General features: G+C 39.9%; 1 protein-coding gene across 2 annotated transcripts in view; it reads left to right on the top strand.

Annotated features, from left to right (window-relative positions):
- The first annotated feature begins 957 nt into the window (after positions 1 to 957).
- EXPH5 (exophilin 5) overlaps positions 958 to 16,299 on the top strand; it is a 66,007-nt gene continuing 50,665 nt past the window's right edge. The window contains exon 1 of one of the 2 annotated variants that reach the window (XM_087966234.1): positions 958 to 1,299. In XM_087966234.1, coding sequence (XP_087822360.1) covers positions 1,181 to 1,299 — 119 coding nt within the window. In that variant the 5' untranslated portion in view covers positions 958 to 1,180. The remainder of the gene's footprint in view (positions 1,300 to 16,299) is intronic. The other variant, XM_087966236.1, reaches the window with a different exon arrangement.

Here is a 16,299-nt window from a genome sequence, read left to right as displayed (position 1 = left end):
GGCTGGATTCACACAGATTAAACTAGCTCTTCCTAATTTGTCTATTGCATGTGTAGTTCTCAACTCACAGAATTCACACACACACACACCTCTCATGGTTATTACAGGTAGTCCTCAAATTATGATCACAATTGAGGCCAAAATTTATGTTGCTAAGTGAGACATTTGTTAAATGAGTTTTACTCCATTGTACAATTTTTCTTGCCACAGTCAGTAAGTGAATCACTGCAGATGTTAAGTTAGTAACAAGGTTATTAAATGAATCTTGCTTCCCCATTGATTTTGCCCGTCAGAAGGTTGCAGAAGGTGATCATAGGACCCCAGGACACTGTAACTGGCATGAGTTGGTTGTCAAGAGTCGGAATTTTGATCAGAGGGGATGCTGAATTATGACCAGAGGGGATGCTGAAAGGGTCATAAGTGTGAAAAATTGTCATAAGTCACTTTTTTGGTGCCGTTGTAACTTTGGGCAGTCACTAAATGAACTGTTGTAGGTCAAGGACTACCTGTACTCAAGAGTTTTGAGAGTTGATGCACCTAGGTTGGGATGATTATGCTAATCGAGTTCACACATTTATATGCTAAATACAAATTTCAGGATATTATGGCTTAGTTTCTACCATAGCTACTTGACTTTTACCCAAGTCTCTTTGAATGTTAGAAATAACAGCGCCTCTAAAACTTGTGCCACTGATCTGAAGGTTACATACACTCCTTTGGCCTACCTTTCCAGTATATTTATCTTTCACACCTTTTACAAATGCGTCGGCCGGAAACAAAGCAAACATTTCTGTCCCGAGGCCTTTAAAAAGCCAATATTTGAGAAGGAGAAACGCGGCGACTCAGAGACACCTTGGGAAAGGGAGATCCCGCCCCTCCTCGAGTCAGCGATTGGCGCGTTCCGACTTTCGGATTCAAGCGGCAATCGCAATGATTAGTCAAGTGAGCTGTCAATCGCTCAGGTCTCTGGCAGGTAGGGGCTGAGTGCGTTGACTACCTGCTTTAGTTCTCCCTATCCCGATTCGCGACGAGCGAACTCTGGTCGTCCCGCAGTCTCCTTATTTCACTTGTCGGGTCCGAAGCTGCGCTTTCCGGGCAAGGTGCGCCAGGCGATGCCGGTGACGCAGCGCGAGAGTCAAAGGTGAACAGCCCGGCTGACCTCCAGAGCGCTAAATCCAGAATGAGTCGGTCATCCCGCGGAATAGATCTGAGTTTCTTAAATGGCGAGGAAGCCCGGCAGATCCTCAAGGTGTTGGAGCGGGACTCGCAACTCAAAAAAGCCGAAAAAGAAAGGCTGAGGTAGGAGATCCTCTCTTGGCGGGTCGGCTTTTGCAGTTCTGCACCAAACCAGATTCTTTGCAAACCTGTTGCTTTTCCCGAAATGTAGGAAGCTTAATCCTACCCACCTGGAAGGCAACACATTGGAAGAAGGCGCCTTTCACAAAAGAGCGAGAGATGGGCAAGAGATGCTATCTAAATCTGTATGCTCCTTTTAGGATACGGGTAACAGCTATTTGGATCTCACCCTCGTCCTTCCTGAGCATTGGACCATTGGTTCATCTGATTTCTATTCCTGAGCCCCAGGTGCTTTTTTTTACAGCTGTAGATGGCTTCACTCCAGTCTAACTTGGGTGTACATTTAGTTCCCAGATTTCTCAGGCAGCATACATTTCCTTTACAAGAAAGATAAAATTGTTGAGTTAGAAAAGAACCCAGTTGGTCTTGAGGCAGTACAGGCAGATTTCAGCTGCTTGGCAAATTTATAGTATTGCTGAGAGTAAAACAAAAGAGCGTCAGAGAAGTGAGGACAGGAGCAGGTACTCTGAGGAACGTATTCCGAGGTGTTCGATTTTTTCTACAGTAGTTCCAAAACTTGAATTCAAACTATTTCCTGTCCACAACTCTTGTAGATTCCTGGTTGATTTGTATGAAGTTATATCTGTTTTTCTTAGACTTTTTTTTTAATGTTTGGGCTGTTTTCTTTCTCTTAAGCACACAGGATAAAGGGAAGGCACTGACTACATCCTGGATCATTTCCAATTGTTGTTTTTTGGTACATCTTGGATATTTCAATAGAGTGCTTTGATAAATTTATTTGAAGTAAACCCAGCTGAGTACATTTGGGTTTTCTTCTGGTTAAAATAAGAATAGGACTGTGTATTAAATGGCCTTTTACTACTGATTTATAATACTGTACATGACTGGCCTTCAAACATTGAAAGGAAGTATTTTCATTTTCCTTTGTGACAGTGCCTTAAGCTTTGTTCCCAAGGAAAGGTCTGTTCTGATGCTCCCTTCACTAGAGAAATTGTAAGCATCAGTGCCTCCCAGCAATTCATCTCATTATGAGCCAGCTGTATGTATATATAAGCATTGCAAAACATCCTACATATTAGCATCAAAAGTCAAATTTGGGTCATCTGAATGGAATAATAAAACTGTTTTACTAAAATTGCATCATAGAAAGCCTCATAGGTAAGTAAGGCTTTTCATGTAATTCTCATTTTGATTAGGAGACTCAGTTGGGATAGTGCCATATGAAAACAAGTCTTGTCAATTTCAGTTTATATCAGGATACTATGAGTTCAAGTATCTGATTAAAATCACGGGCTTCCTGTGTCCAACTCCTTGAGAGTTAGTTTCATTGTATGTAATTGATTTCTTTTCAAACTAAACCTATAAGGCAAGGCTGTCAAACTCCCGGCCTGGGGGCCCGGACGCGTCACACCCTGGCCATGCTCACGTCCAGTTTAGCGAAGTGGAAAAAAGTCCCGATACATCATGTGATGCCATCGTGACAATGCGAGTCTGATACCCCTCCTATAAGGAAACTCCAACACGTATTTGAGCTTCTTCTGCTACAATATGCTCATTTGTTTTTGACTATTAGCATTTGTAATATAGAATATACAGACAAATTGAGTACAAGTAGTCCTCAACTTACAACAGTTCATTTACTGAGTGTTCAAAGTTACAATGGCACTGAAAAAAAGTGACTTAAGACCATTTTCCACACAACCACTGTGACATCTCTATGGTCACATGAACAAAACTCGCACACTTGGCAACTGGCTCATATTTATGACAGTAGCAGTGTCCAAGGGTCATGTGATCACTATTTGCGACCTTCCGATAAGCAAAGGCAATGGAGAAGCCAGATTCACCTTACAACTGTGTCACTAATTTAACAACCGCAATGATTCACTTAACAGCTGCAGCAAGAAAGGTTGTAAAATTGGGCAAAACTCACTGAACAAATGTCTCACTTAGCAACAGAAATTTTGGGCTCAATTGTGGTCGTAAGTCAAGGACTATCTATATACTTGCAAATTGAAAGATTTGAGCCTGAGTTTGGTGATGTTAATTTTCAGAATATTTTGTCTGTTACCTGTTCATTTCCTTATTAAAGACATCATCTTCATTTGAAGGGTGTATAAAGTTAATTTTCTATACAATGTAGAGTTTGAATAAAACTATTTATATACCTTATAAATAAATATATAGATAAACTTAGTATTGGCTCTTAACAAGGCAAAATGAAGCTGTTGTCTGAACGTAGACTGCTTTGCTTCTGGACTTTGTTTCATTTTTAAAATTCCTCCGAAACTCTCTAATTCTTTCTGTAGGGGACTTTGCTCTATAGCAGGGATGTCCAACCTTGGCAACTTTAAGACTTGAAGTTGCCAAGGTTGGACACCCCTGCTCTATAGCTTGCTTCGATAACAAAGAGTGATCCTGAACTCCAAAGAGTTCAGTCGGGTTGTTAGTCACTGGAATGAGATTGCTTTGCCTTAGGTCAGTTATTCTTATTTAGTTGCATGCCATCTTATCCTAAATCTCATGTACAAAATATCATGAGTTACCCCAAATTAAACATTAGATATTTTTATTTGTTTTCATACATATGTTGGCTCTTCATAGTCTTTCTTGTAGAATGTGATGTCCACATAGTTTTTCTGAGTGTTATGGAAGTATTGTTCTTCCTTTTCCAGTGTAGCATCTTCCAAATATGTTAAAGCTGCATCTCTGAGAATTCAGCTATGCTGCTTGGAATTTGGGAAATATATTTGGCTGGCTAAGGAATTCTGGGAGTTGAAGTCTACAGGTCACAGGAATGTTCTTGGAATCTGCATTGGACTTATCCACTAGAGCAGTGATCCCCAACCTTTTTTACGCCGCGGCCTGGTATCCCCAACCTTTTTTATGGCGCGGCCCGGTACCGACATCAGCTGGGCGCCGCCATCTTGTTTTGATGAAAAAGTGCTTTGGTGAGCTCACCGGAAGCACTTTTTCATCAAAACAAGATGGCGGCGCCACTTCCAGTGAGCTTTTCTGGGTAGAAATGGCTTTCTACCCGGAAAAGCTCACAGCGCAGGCGCCGCCATCTTGTTTTGATGAAAAGTGCTTCCGGTGAGCTTTCTACCCGGAAAAGCTCACCGGAAGCACTTTTTCATCAAAACAAGATGGCGGTGCCCAGCAAGCCAGCGGCCCGGTAGGACTTGTTCCACGGACCGGTACCGGTCCGTGGACCGGTGGTTGGGGACCCCTGCACTAGAGAACATAAATGCTAATGGATAATATTGATTTTACATCTTCATTTTTGATAATACTCCTTGTCAATATCTACCCTTGTTCAAGGGTGTTACTCATAGCGTTGACCCTTTGAGGTCTTCTTAGGAGGAGAAAATGTTTCCAAGCTTTTTGTGAAGGAGGGGCAGGAATGATTTTATAAATTAACTTTGCAGGTATCAATATTTCTATCAATTCCCTCTTTTTCACATTGCAAGATATCTACATGGAAATTTAGGCAAATGGGATTTAGACCAATCAGCCAATCTTGGCAATTTTACCTTTCTTCATTAAAAAGTGATATTTTTAAAAAATGCTGCTTATATTTGATGAGAAACAAATATATATCCATTCCAAATATATATTAAAGTAGGACAGAACTTCATGGTTCTTAAATCTATTTATTGTTTTTGATTGCTAGGAATCAATGGTCCAGTAACTAGAACCAGAGCAAAAAACAAAAATACATTGTAGAATTGAGAAAAAAAAATAAGCTGCTACTTAAAAATTCTTAACCCATAAAAATTCACAGTTTTTCTAAGCTTTTTTCATTTCCAATCTAGTCTAGGTGGCAATAAAATATTATTTTTTTAAGCAATTGTGTAACTGCAATATACTGGAAAAGATCAACTTGTACATCTTCTACTATCTTCTATCTCTGTTCAACAGTCTAAAGACCATGATCCATCCACCTTATATGTTATAATAAGCTTGGCCCTTAGAATAGATTCTCAAATCTACTGCCTTCCGATATGCTGGATTTTAAGTCCCCCAATTCTTAGGCAGAATGGCAGCCCAAAACTTTGAATGGTCAACATGGCACTAAAATAACAGATTAAAACTAGCTTCCATTTGGCAAGTATTTAGTGGTGCTGATTGAGTTCACATGTTTGAACACATATCATTTGAATATGCCCTTATTAAACTTGGTAATATCTATCATTGAAACAAAGGGTGTGTTTGAAAGCATTTAATTCACAAACCTGAACCTTTCTCCTTATCCTTAAGGAAATTAATGGCTTAGCTTGGATTTTAATTAGCAGCAATATCCCAAGGCAAATAGAAATTCGCCTTTTTTGTGTACCACTGTAGCTGGATTTCTTCCCATTAGCATAAAAAAATAAATTGCACAAACAAAAATGCTGTTATGCCACTCCTTCCAGTGAGAAGGCACATTTCTATAACACAGAGATGTATCTATGGAGATTTTCAATCATCTAGGTCAGGGGTCCCCAACCACCGGGCCCTGGACCGGTACCGGTCCGTGGATCATTTTGTACCGGGCCACCTATTTTGCTTGGGCGCCGCCATCTTGTTTCGACGGCGCTTGAGAAAGTGCTTCCAGGTGAGCTTGTCGGTCGTCGGTTGGAAAGCGGTGTTTGGGTGCTTAGTTTCGTCGAAGAGAGGGGGGCGGCTTCGAACGAAGAGCCGTCCTGATTGCGGTGGAGTCTCGCGTTACTCAGGAGGAGATTAAGAAAGAGCCCGAAAAGCCCATCGACCGCGAGAAGGTACAAAGGAGGAGTTGAAGGTGGCGGGGACAAGCGGGGGACGGCTGGCTGGCCGGTCGCTCAGCTCGACTTGCCTTGGTCGTGCGTGCTGATACCGGTACCGGTCCGTGGATCATTTTGTACATTTTGTACTGGGCCGTGGTACAAAAAAGGTTGGGGGCCACTGATCTAGGTTATGATTGTCTCAAATGTGTTTTTTAAAAGGCAACTGGACTTTCTTTGGTTTTCCTTGAAGACAAGTTTCGCTTCTCATCCAAAAAGCTTCATCAGTTCTGGCAGGATAGTGGGGGGATGGAAGGATCATAAGTGTTAAGGACCAAATGACTACAAAGAAATATGATCCTTCCACCACCTCTATCATGTCAAAACTAATCCTTCCTCCTCCACCACCCATCATTCTGCCAGAATTGATGAAGCTTCTTGGATGAGAAGCAAAACAACTTCAAGAAAAAACACTAATATGTGTTTACTCAAAAGTACCTCAGTGGCACTTATCCTCACTTGTAAGCAAGTATAACAAGCATATACATCCTAAAAGCCCATTTAAAAATCTAACTTACAGGCTGCCTTGCACAAGTTTGTAAGCCAAATTCATCTGAAAGATACCAGATTGGAAGATTACAATAGAGACAATAAGTTGTCTAACTAGACTGCATGTAAGGTATAAATTAAGCAGTGTTGTGGTGTGTACAGATATGAAGAACATTGTCTTTTATCTCTAATCACAAGCATGTAAATATTCAAATTATGCCACCTTTTTAAAGAACCTTTGGCTTAATGAGGCTAGGTAACCACAGTAATGCAATGAACTCAGTCTTCAGTTGAGCAGATATTGCTATGTACCAACTAGTCTACGGAAGTATTAGAAGGGTGTTTTCAGGCTATTTGTTTATATTTAAACTTATGTATCAAGGTGGAGTTCCTCTCCCTGATATTCAGGCTAATTGTAACTTCTCTGAGCCAATGGCGGAAACAGATGATGTAATTGTACATTAGTAGATTACTGTTTCACAACAGTTCATTTTGCCTCCCTGATGAATCAGTTTTGAGTGGGCCTAAACCACATTCATTGAAACCAGGTTCAAGAGCTAATCCGTTGTAACCGAATTTCTGGATTAGGATCATGCCCGAATTAAACTTTACAGGCTGTCGTTGATGTATGACCCTAATCAAGATACAAATTACGGTCATAAATTGTGTTGCCATTAATCAACTCATCAGGTGACCAATCGGATTTTAGGAATGTTTTTGTGGCGATCATTAAGCAAATCATTATGATAATTAAACATATTTGCTTAAGTTGGTAAGCAAACACTGCAGTCATTAAGCACATGCTGTGGTCATTAAATGAGCTCATTGCAATGAGTGTTTTTTCGGTGCCTCAGTGGCACAGTGGTTAGAGTGCAGTACTGCAGGCTACTTCTGCTGACTGCCAGCTGCCTACAATTTGGCAGTTCAAATCCCACCAGGCTCAAGGTTGACTCAGCCTTCTGTCCTTCCGAGGTCGGTAAAATGAGGACACAGATTGTTGGGGGCAATATGCTGACTCTGTAAAACTACTTAGAGAGGGCTGTAAAGCACTGTAAAGCAATATATAAGTCTATGTGCTATTGCTATGGCTATTTTTCTGGAAACTGGAATTAAATGGTAGTTTCTGCCCCCCCAAATGTAAATCATGGTCATGTAACTGTAGGATGCTGCAAATAGCCATAAATGTAGGCCAGTAGCCAAGCACCCAAGATGCAACCATGTGATCCCGGGGGGGAGAAGTGGCCATGAGAACTTCAAATCTGGGTCGTTATGACCGTTGCTGGGGCCCAGAATCATGTGATCGCCTTTTGCAACCTTTGGACAAGCAAAATCAATGGGGAAGCCAGATTCATGTATCAGCCATGCTGCTATGTTATCAACTGTAATGATTCACTTAACAACTGTAGCAAGAAAGGTCATAAAATGGGGCAAAATTCACTTAACAAATGTCTCACTTAACAGCAGAAATTTTGGGGCCAATCGTCGTCATAAGCCGAGGACTACCTGTAAATACTTCTCTCCAGAGAGCTAGATCTTCATATTACACACCCAAAATATGATCATTTGAAGAATCTAGGTTCATTTCTTTGATATTGCATTTGTTAGTTTCTTGGCTACACATAATATTCCCAGGTTGTTCTCGAACACCGAAGATCAAAAGCATCAATGATCTTCCAACCACTAGGCTGGTGATGTAATATTGAAGGCATCAGGACTGAAACTGGGAGACTGGGAGTTCTAGACACGAAGCTAGCTGGGTAATCTTGGGCCAGTCACACCTTCTCAGCCCTAGGCAGGAGGCAATGACAAACTAAATTTTGGCCAAGAAAAGTGCCGGGACTTCTCCAGCAAGTTGTCAAGAGTCAAGGTTGATTTTTGAAGGGACTCCTCACAAAGAAAATTAGATACAATCAGCACATGAATCAATATTATACCCACATTCTCCTTTGGTCCCTCTGCCATCTAATGCATTTCCAAATTGTTGACGTGTGAGCATGACCCAAGCAGCCTCCCTCATCAAATTAGTCCAACTTTTGCTTTCGTGGAGTATTTTATAGAGCCGTGATGGCGAACCTATGGCACGCGAGAGGTCGCCCGGAAGAGCCCCACTGTGCATGCGTGTGTACCACCCGTCCGACGGCTGTTGGGTATCTGGCGTGCATGCGCAGGGGTAGGGGAGATGCGTGTGCATGCATAGAGATGCATGGCACACAGGGGGCGCACGCAGGCGCAGGGGGTGGGGTGGGGCGTGTCTTCTGGGTGCTGACATGCAAGCGTGCTGCGCAAGTGCGTGTGCAATTTTCTGCATGGGAGCTCAAAAAGGCTAGCCACCACTGTCATAGAGGATAAAACTAATGGGATGCAATTATTCTCTTTCTTAAATTGGCTGTGTTAAAGTTATTTAATGATTTCATGAAAACAGGTGAAATGTTCTTTCAATATCCAGTCAATTATGTTATTTTATATATTGGTTTTAAATTGTAAGCTGCCCACAGTTATCTAGGAGAAGGATGGGCTCAAAATGTAATAAGTAAAAAAAAAAAACCTAAGCATAAATGAAGATTTTAATAAATGGTCAGTTATGAAGGCTAAACATGAGAATGTTTCGATTCCTTGCAATAAATCTCTAATTCATTAGAAAACTGAATATAGAGAATAAAAAATGTATTACAATAATACCTATCTTTTTTTTTTTCTTAGTTACACTGTTTCAATAAACAAGCATTAAGAAGCAATTATCTCCAGGGATTCTAGAGCATTATTAGTGCAGCTTGATTTGAATCCTCAAATCATGCAGCTGATGCTTCTTGTTTACCCATGGCTTTATAACACATACTAATTCCCCGCCCTCTGCGTTTTATTATAAGACCAAACCGGATGCTTCTCTTCCTGGGTCTCGTGATTAGAGAAGACATTTCTAACAGTAACTTTAGCACTTTCCTTTGGTGCTTTTTAACTCTTCATTATCCTCATGATGGCATAAAAGTTGCACTTGTTCATATGTACTCTACCTTATAGTAGTAGTTCTCGACTTACCACTGATCGCTTAGTGATCATTCAGAGTTACAAAGGTAAAGGTAAAGGTTCCCCTTGCACATACGTGCTGGTAGGATTCCCCCCCCCGCCAAAAAAGGTACTTATAATCCAATTTTGAGGTTCTGACTGGCACCCCCAGCAGTCACATGACCATATTTCGGGTGCTTAGCAACTGGCCATATTTATGACCATTTGCCACATTTTACAGTTACATAACCAACATTTCTACTGAAAACTGGCCTTTATTTATTTATTTATTTATTTAATATTGCCACCTATTCGCCAATGGCGACTCGAGGCGGCTTTTACTTCTGGTTTCCCCATAGCAAACGATGGGTTCACTTAACAACTGCCACATTCACTTTACAATCGCTTACAAAGGATGTCATAAAATTATGTTGATCATGTGGAAGATCTGTTTTACAATTACCATGACTTATTGCCATAATTGCTAGGCTCAATTATAGTCATAAGTTGAGGGCCACCTGTAGTGGGTTGTAGAGGAGAATCAAGAAAGGGACACACTCTTATTCTCATTCATTGTTTATAAGATATAGAGAGTTGAATAGCCATAACCAGTAAGAGAAACATAGATTCATTTTATGGAGACTACTGATTACCACAAGAAATAGGCTGATTTTACTGTAAAGATTCAGTCTAAACACTCAACCCAACATCAAGACTACCATTAGCACTAGTGTCCCCACTCTCATCAACTGACTTTTGATGCTTCTTCCTTTTTCAGAAAAGAATAATTTTTCAAGTCTACAAATGTTCTTTCTGCAGTTTGAAAGAGAGAGAGAGAGAGAGAGAGAGTCATAGATAGACCATTTTCAAACAATATGCTGTACACAAAACAAAGAAGCACATTTTATTCTAGACTGTTGTGCAGACTTACCCAGAATGTTTTAGTTATGGTGCAGTTTCCTGTGAACCCCCAAACCTGAGAATATTCACTATTTACTCAAAAATTTGAGTAAATCTTGGTGAAAATTTATATGCAGAGAAGTTAGTCATAGTTAAGGCTGTAACATGAATGTAGCCATTGAATCAAATATTTTAATATTTTCTCTCTTATGTGCATCAAAAGGTTAGTTCAGATAGAATGTGCAGATCGTTCTCCTCTTTAAAAATGGTACATGGCAATCTGTTGGGCATCCCAAAGCAATAGCCACCAGTTTAATGATGGTTCAAGGTTTTGGAAAGCTCATGAAATGAAAGTGATAAGGTGCTCATCCTCTACTTACTTCTTTATAGCTAATTGAGTCGTGGCTTTTTCTGGCCTAGTTGACCACAATGTAGGGTTTCCTGCCTAAGCAGGGGATTAAGGAGGACTAGAAGACTTCCAAGGTCCCTTCCAACTCTTATTCTGCTCTATTCTAAAATCTCTCTCTCCCAGAGGAAGGAGAGTTGAGATCTATCCTCTTGTTTCTTTCTGCTTCCTCACTTGCAAAAGATTGAAGAACTAACAAGAAAGATGATGACATTGGAGCCACAAGTTCCAAGACTGCTGTCGTGGTTCCTGGGCTAACAGAAAGCCCTCTGAGCTTAGTTGTTTTCTTACAGACATTTCATTACTCAAACTGGGTAATGTCTACTAGCACTGATGGGGTTACCTAGTTTGGGTAATGAAATGTCTGCAAGAAAACAACCAAGCTCAGAGAGCACCAAGGACTCCTCATTTCAACCCTGAGTTATGAATATTCTCCTTTATTAGAGAAAGCCTTTCTTATCGTAGCTCTGGCCCTACACAGATGAACTGGGCAATCAGTTTCACCACACAATCTAATTTGAATGTGTAGTGACAAGAGTTCTCTAACTCCCTGAAACCATTTTCTGCAGCTCTCAGTTTTGAGAGGAGACGATAAGAGGTACCATTTTCCATCAAAGCAATTATCTCTCCACAGTCCTTATGGCCCATTATCACAGTCAAGAAATAAGGTACTGGTAAAATGTGTAATAATTATATTGGACAGGGATTGTTATTTTTTTTTTCTGTAGCTAAAAAGAGAAGGAAGGTCAATTAAAAATGAATACTTAGCACCTTATTATTGTATTCTAATTACAGTGAATATAATGTATATATTGAGTCATTAATTGTTGCTGAGTAAAAATATTCCCTTGCCTTGGGAGTATTGATTACATTAGTAATTAGTAGAATGAAAAAAGGCATTTTAAAAAGTTACTAAAATAGATAGATGGTTACTGGATTCACACATCATATTCACACATAAATAAGGTTTGTTGGATTTTGACATAGCCTGTTATAAAATCTAGCCATGGGTTTGTAAGCCATGTGTGAACCCATCCAGTTGTGACTTCTGAAAAAGCTTTGATGAAGCAAATAATGCCTTATCCTTAGCCAGGAATGCAACCATTCAGTTAAAAGCCCCACTGAATTCAGCAAGATTCCTAATATGTCAGACTCGTCATCAAATGAGCTACTTTAACATTTTGAGAAAAGCATTGGATTTCAAGTCAGAGAGCTAGTTTGATCTAGTGCACGGCTGTCAAACTCCCAGCCCACGGGCCAAATGAATCGCACACTGGCCACACCCAGTTTAACGAAGGGGGGAAAGTCCCAATACGTCATGACGCCTTGAGTTGGACACCCCGTCTAGTGGTTAAGGCACCAGACTTGAAACCGGGAGGCTATGAATTCTAGTCCCACCTTAGGCATGAAAGCTGGCTGGATGACTTTGGGTCCACCACTTCCTCTCAGCCCAAAAAGTCATGCTTGGGCAACAAACTGATCAGTGAGTTCCTGTTGCACCTAATGGATCAACACTTGGTTGATCAGGAAAAAATGATCCTGCACTTGTAGAAAACACGCTAAGAGAAACAATGGATTTGAAGTCGCACATTAAGAAATGACTATTAGTTGGGGCACAGCATTAATTATTTTCATGCTGGACAAATATATTTCCGAGAGAGACGCCTTAAGTAAAGGGCAAGTAAACTGAAGAAAGTAGGATGCCCACCTTTTGCTTTTCCTTGAGTTGTTTCTGTTTGCCACTGCCTCCTTCTGGAACAATTTGGGGAGGCTGCTCCACAGAAGAGGGGTCCACCTAGTCTCCAAAGCACCTGAAGGCAAGACAAGAAGCAACAGATGGAAACTCATCAAAGGGAAATTTCCTGACAGAACAATTGACCAGTGGAACTCCTTGCCACCAGACCTTGTGGCTGCTCCAACACTGGAGGTTTTGAAGAAGAGATTGGACAACCATTGGTCTGAAATAGGATAGAGTTTCCTTCCCAAGCAGGGGGTTGGACTAGAAGATCTTCAAGGTCCCTTCCAACTCTGTTATTCTAATTGTATTTTTTTTTCAATTTCCCAATCTGCTGTAAGGTACAAGTCTAGAATTTTTTGGGCTGTCTCCCATCAAAGCACCAGTAACCAGTTCAGCTTTTTCAAGGTCAAAAGGGTCAGCTAGCAATCATGATAATCTTGGTAAGGCAACTAAGTCCTGGAACTTCTAGTTCCTTTTTTCTATCTTCTACCCTGACGCTTTCTTCCTTTTGTGGAATGTGAAATTTAGATGTCCGTTTCTGGGTAGCAGTAGGTCTTTCGCACCAAGAGGCTTGTTGAAAAAAACAAAAACAAAATCCAGTGTCCTTCCAATAAATGAAAAACTTTAAAAAAAATCAACATGCTTGTGATGGCAAGTGATCAATGATCACATTCCATTTAATTTTTGTGCTACTACTTGAACATGTAGAGGACTTGATCTTGCTTGTTCAGAAAAGCAGATGAAAACATTTCTTCGTTTGGTTAAAACTCCTCTGCCTTTTACGTGGGAGAAAGATCAGCAGATCAAGTTTGAACAAATAAAAGATTTTTGAGCAATTGCAGTGATTGTTTCTAAACAGTGGTAGGTCAATTAAAGAGTTGACAAAAATCCCACGCTAGGAATTCTTGCCTATTTGTCTGGAAACTCTTGATATCTCATAATTGTGGGAGCAATTTGTACGCTCAAACTTGATGGATAATTCTGCATTCTCAAATCTAACACCCTATAGCAATTTGTTAAAACATTTCACAGACTCTGCTGGGCAGAAGAATTTAATTAGCCTTTGCTCCTGCCCAGGGTGGATCTGCAAAAGTTAACTGGGAAGATAAAATGTTTTGAGTTTAATGCATCCAAAATAGCAGGTTAGGGAATAATAACAGACCTCCCCCAAAAGAGAAGGGGCAAAGTAAGTGATCTGACAGTGAATTGAGCCATAGCTTTAGGGTAAATGAACACAATAAACAGCTATTAAAAAATCACAAGGGACAATAGCTTAAAAGCACCAAAGGCAATCATTGGATTGGAAAACGACCTTGTTAATAACTTTTAGCTAGAAAGGGAGTTAAGAAGTACTCATATAATATAAATTCATGAATTCAATTCCTCCCCCTTTTATAGCTGAAATGCATGAAATATAAATATATAATCCTCTAGTGTCACCTTATTAAAGTTTTATTTGTTAAAGTAGTTCTAGCCAACTTTTGCTTAATTGTAGTTTACCATACATATGCAGATATGCAACATAATAGTTTCAAAAGGAACAAAAATATTTGGATTCTTGGAACAGAGATTCATGAACTATGGATCTGTTGGTCATTCCGAAAGATTAGATTTCTGTTAGCTGTATTGCCTTTTACAGATTTTAGGATTTGATATTCTTTCATCTGTTTTTTTTAACCCAAGTTATGTGTAGAAAGTCAGCACCTACCCTCCAGAAAAATCAAATATTTTGAGAAATATTAAAAAGGCAGAATATTATATTTCCCTAAAAGAGAAATGCAAAAAAAAAAAAAACCCACAAAAACATGCTTTTAAAGGCAGAAAGCAGACTTGGTCTTTCTTAAGAATCCCCAGCAGATATTTTGTGCTCATAAAGAAAGATTGGGCCAGCCTATTCAGAAACCAGCCCAGGTTTCCCTGCCCCAAGAGAAATTGAGGAGGCCAGCTTTTAGAAATGCAGATTTGATCATCCATTCAGAAAGACTGGGTCAAGACAGAAACTCAAATAAGCAACAAACTAAAGCTTGACAAAATTAGTTGAGACAAACATCTAGCGTTTGCATTTCCTCTTTTGCCTATAGAGCCAGCTATGACCCCAACATAACCCCCACATGACCCCCATAGGAGTCTGACAACAGCCAAAAGAATATTAAATGATATGTTCTTGCACAGGAACAAGAAGCTCAAATACAAAGTCCAAAGAAGGTATAAAAACCACCTACTCTCAACTCCATTTTGTCCCAGAACCACCTGTGGTTCTGCTTCATCAATAAATCATCTTTCCAATCAGCCTCCATGTTTCCATTGCTTTTCTCCCAGCTTGGAACTGAACCAGGTGGATATTTCTTCCCACATATGGATATAGGAAATTCTATACCACTCAAAATCAGTTTGATGGACACAGCTTATAAATAAATGAAATAAAATATATAAAACTGAGGAGAAGATCAAGAAAAACAAAATGTGAAATTGCCCCAAGGTGGTGTTTCTCAACCTTGGCAATTGGAAGATGTGTGGACTTCAAATCCCAGAATTCCCCAGTTAGTGTGCATGAAAGGTTTGGCCACACATGTCCTTTGCCTCTTATGACTCAACTGTGTTTCCATTAAATAGCTGAAAGGATCTTACATTGCACATGGGAAAGCATGACACTATTTCCATCCACAAATTACTAATGTGCTACTAATTTCCTTGGGTTAGACATGGGTCAGGATCACTATTTGCAAATGAAGGTAGTCTTAGTGTGTGGACTGTGATTTGTCCAGTGAGCATTTTAAAAACAAAGATGGTATGTTGAAAAACAACCACACCTAAGAGATTGTTTGTTCTCATGGACTCCAGTTGTATTTCTGTAGCTCTGCACCCTAAGGGTGGGGAGTAGAGAAATTTGTAGAGAATTATACTTATTCCTTTACAGAACTGCTGTGTAAAAAGGAATGTAATTAGGCAGACGAGCAGATTTTTTAAAAGTATCAAGAATGAACTACTTTTTGATAGTTGATTTCCTTGCTTGTTTTGAAAGAAGAAAAACTCCTTTATAGGAAAAAGCAGTTTGCTTAAAAAAAACCCAAGGAACAAGGAACCATTATATAAACTTTATTTAGCCCAAGTAAGATCTAGTACTGTAGCTCAAAAATTAGTTCAGATGATTCTGAATTAGTCAAAATCTGTTTTAAAAAAGATGTTCCAAAATCCTGCTGGAATCAATCATTCATGATGTTTCCTTTACAAAGAAACTAAATCATCATGTTCATTTAATGACTCCATAATCCCTTGCGGAGTGGAGTCTGGGCAGCTGAAGCAAGGGACTATGGAGTCGTTAAATGAGCAGAGTGTTTTAATGGCCGGATGCCCTTCCTGTCACCAATGCGGAGTCTTTGTTCAGCAAATATATTCTCAGTGTGGCCAGAAAGAGAAATATCTGCCTGTACCTAGGATCGAACTCACAACCTCCTGATTGTGAGGCGAGAACTCCACCTCTAGGCCACCGCACCATTTCTTTATAAAGAAACTAAATGTTCTTCCAAAATCCTGAAAATTCTGTCAAAATCTAATAATGGAGAGTGAGAGAAGCTGAGTGGGTAGAAAGTGATCAAAGTGAACATCATTAGGTACAGGAAGGAGCTTTTACCTTTTTCTCTCTT

The sequence above is a fragment of the Notechis scutatus genome, chromosome 5 (genome assembly GCF_049901735.1).
Source record: "Notechis scutatus isolate UNSWTSFEM ecotype Mainland chromosome 5, rNotScu1.2, whole genome shotgun sequence".
In the NCBI taxonomy this organism is placed as follows: Eukaryota; Metazoa; Chordata; class Lepidosauria; order Squamata; family Elapidae; genus Notechis; species Notechis scutatus.
Note: the sequence above shows the minus strand (reverse complement) of the source record. Positions and strands in the feature narration are given on the sequence as shown.